This window comes from Lupinus angustifolius, chromosome LG19 (genome assembly GCF_001865875.1).
Source record: "Lupinus angustifolius cultivar Tanjil chromosome LG19, LupAngTanjil_v1.0, whole genome shotgun sequence".
Lineage (NCBI taxonomy): Eukaryota > Viridiplantae > Streptophyta > Magnoliopsida > Fabales > Fabaceae > Lupinus > Lupinus angustifolius.
In genome coordinates this window covers 16690520-16692800 of record NC_032027.1, presented here as the reverse complement: position 1 = coordinate 16692800, position 2281 = coordinate 16690520, and the positions used below count along the sequence as shown (strand labels likewise).

Sequence of the window (2281 nt, the reverse complement as noted above, 5' to 3'; positions counted from 1 at the left end):
AAGAAAAGTGTCTCTAACAACAAATACAACGTTAATGATCATGGGTTTAACCTCCATGAGTGGTAGAGTTACTAGGTTTTTGTCTAGTTACCACAGGGAAATGGTACTAGATAGTGTTGTTGAGTTTGGTTGTGTAGAAGAACAACCCATTGATACAACAAGTGTTGAGTTTGAGTTTCTTGATGATGGAGATATGTTAGGTCATAGTGTTAGTAGTGATGAGTGTCATAGTAATCAAGTTATGGAGCTTCATGATGATGCAGAAGATGAAGGAGAGAAGGATCATGGTGGTAATAGTGACGAGAATAGAACCTTCTGGGAAAATCAGCACCAGGTTTTGAAGGTAATTTTAATCAACACTTTCTTCATTTTTTTTTTTGTAGAAAAAGGAAAAGGAGAAAATATGAGTTGAAAAAGAAAACGTACTTCTGTTACCCTAAAATGTAAGCATGTGAAAATAGTACAACAAAAATGATGAACAGATATTGTATTATTTGAAAATGTAAGGCTTAGATTTGGATGTAGATATTTTTTGAGTCTTCATAACAGATAGATTTGTTATGGAATAATTAAGAAATTGTACTCTTATAAGTTTGTTTCATATAATTCTCCAATTGTTACCAAAGGCTTAATTTGTAACCATTAGGACATGCAAAAAGTATGTTCTATCAGTGTCTTTCTGTCGCGAATCAAACTTTACAATATGATATAAAAATTATTTATTTCTGTTTTTATGATTTCTTTTTTAATTAAATGTTACTTTTTAATTGGACGGAAAACAAAGTGAAACAAAAATGATAATTTATTCTCCAATTATGATACATGTACATGTTTATTTGTTTATTCATTTTTGACCAATTGGGGTTAATTAATTGCAGGCCAATATATACAGAACAAGTTCTCTAGAGTCAAGGATAAGACATTCCACGAAAGAAGCACTACAAAACATACAAAGCTCAGAAACTGTGTGTGGTTGCAACAAAATGATGGCTGCTACAACCTCATGTAGAAACTGTTTGATGAGAGAAGTTTCTAGAAGGCTTCAGAATTCAGGTTATGATAGTGCTATTTGCAAAACCAAATGGAGAACTTCACCAACTATTCCTGCAGGTATAATCCAATTCCAATTCCACATGATAAGTCCAAACAAGTCCTATTCTTTTCACTAGTGCTCCCTTTTCCTATTAACTTATGAAAATGAAAAGAAATCTTTAGGATAGATATAAGATAAGATTGAACCTACACTACCTCATTTTTTTTTCTTAATTAATAAGTCCCTTTCAAATCATGAGTACTTTATTAATTTGCACTTTAACTATAGGGCTACATTCATAAGATTAGAACTGATGAATTAAAATATTAATCATAGACTGAGTGGGAGGTAGGTGCACTTTGAAAAAGTGAGTAAAAAAGTTCTTTTCCAAAATTTGTCATAATAATATCAACTTTTCTATATTCCTTCCACCACTCTTGATTAGGATGCTAAGAAAAATAACTTTAAATAATTATTAACGATATATATATATTTCTTGGATCCCATTTGATAAGAATCTTGTACACTAGATTGTGTCAACTGTTAAATAAATCATAGTTAAACTTTAATTTTCTTTATCTAACATTTTCTTATAAGAAGTGGCATTAAGTAGTTATTAGAAAAGTGTGCAATCTCTCAAATTTTACATAGGAAACTAAAATAAACAACTTGTCATGTGAATTAAGACTTTAATATGATGAGTTTCTTAACCCCATCATCAAAATTATGTGCAGGGGAACATAGTTTTCTGGATGTAATAGACAACACAAACTCAAAGAAAGGGGTGATGAGGGTGATCATAGAACTAAACTTCAGAGCAGAATTTGAGATGGCAAGGGGAAATGAGGACTATAACCTCCTCGTCCGGCGGCTGCCGGAGGTGTTTGTAGGGAACTTAGAAAGGTTAAGCAACCTAATCAAGATAATGTGCATGGCAGCCAAAAGGTGCATGAAGGAAAGGAAAATGCACATGGGACCATGGAGGAAGCATAGGTACATGCAAGCTAAGTGGTTAGGTCCATGTGATAGGAACACTTCAATAACTCAACTTTCAATGGGATATTCTTCTCAAATTATGCCAATGCCAAAACCTAAGCCAAAGAAGGCTTCAATGTTGACTATTGATCTATTAGAGAAGCTTCCTAATATGCATTGTACAGCGGTTGAGGTTTTGTAATATTAAGAGTGTGAAAGACCTAATTGATTTTGGTATATTTTCTTTTATTTTTCACCCTTTTCCTTTGTAAA

The 2281-nt window shown here is 32.5% G+C and overlaps 1 protein-coding gene across 2 annotated transcripts; it reads left to right on the top strand.

Moving 5' to 3' along the window:
- Positions 1 to 2281, top strand: LOC109334898. Of its 2 annotated transcripts, XM_019570894.1 has the most exons (4): positions 1 to 209; positions 240 to 343; positions 879 to 1110; positions 1768 to 2281. In XM_019570894.1, exons 1-4 carry the CDS (start codon positions 35 to 37, stop codon positions 2208 to 2210), a joined length of 954 nt encoding a protein of 317 aa, XP_019426439.1. In that variant the 5' UTR covers positions 1 to 34; the 3' UTR covers positions 2211 to 2281. The 2 variants fall into 2 exon arrangements, with proteins under 2 accessions (XP_019426439.1, XP_019426438.1); XM_019570893.1 differs by having other exon boundaries at positions 1 to 343.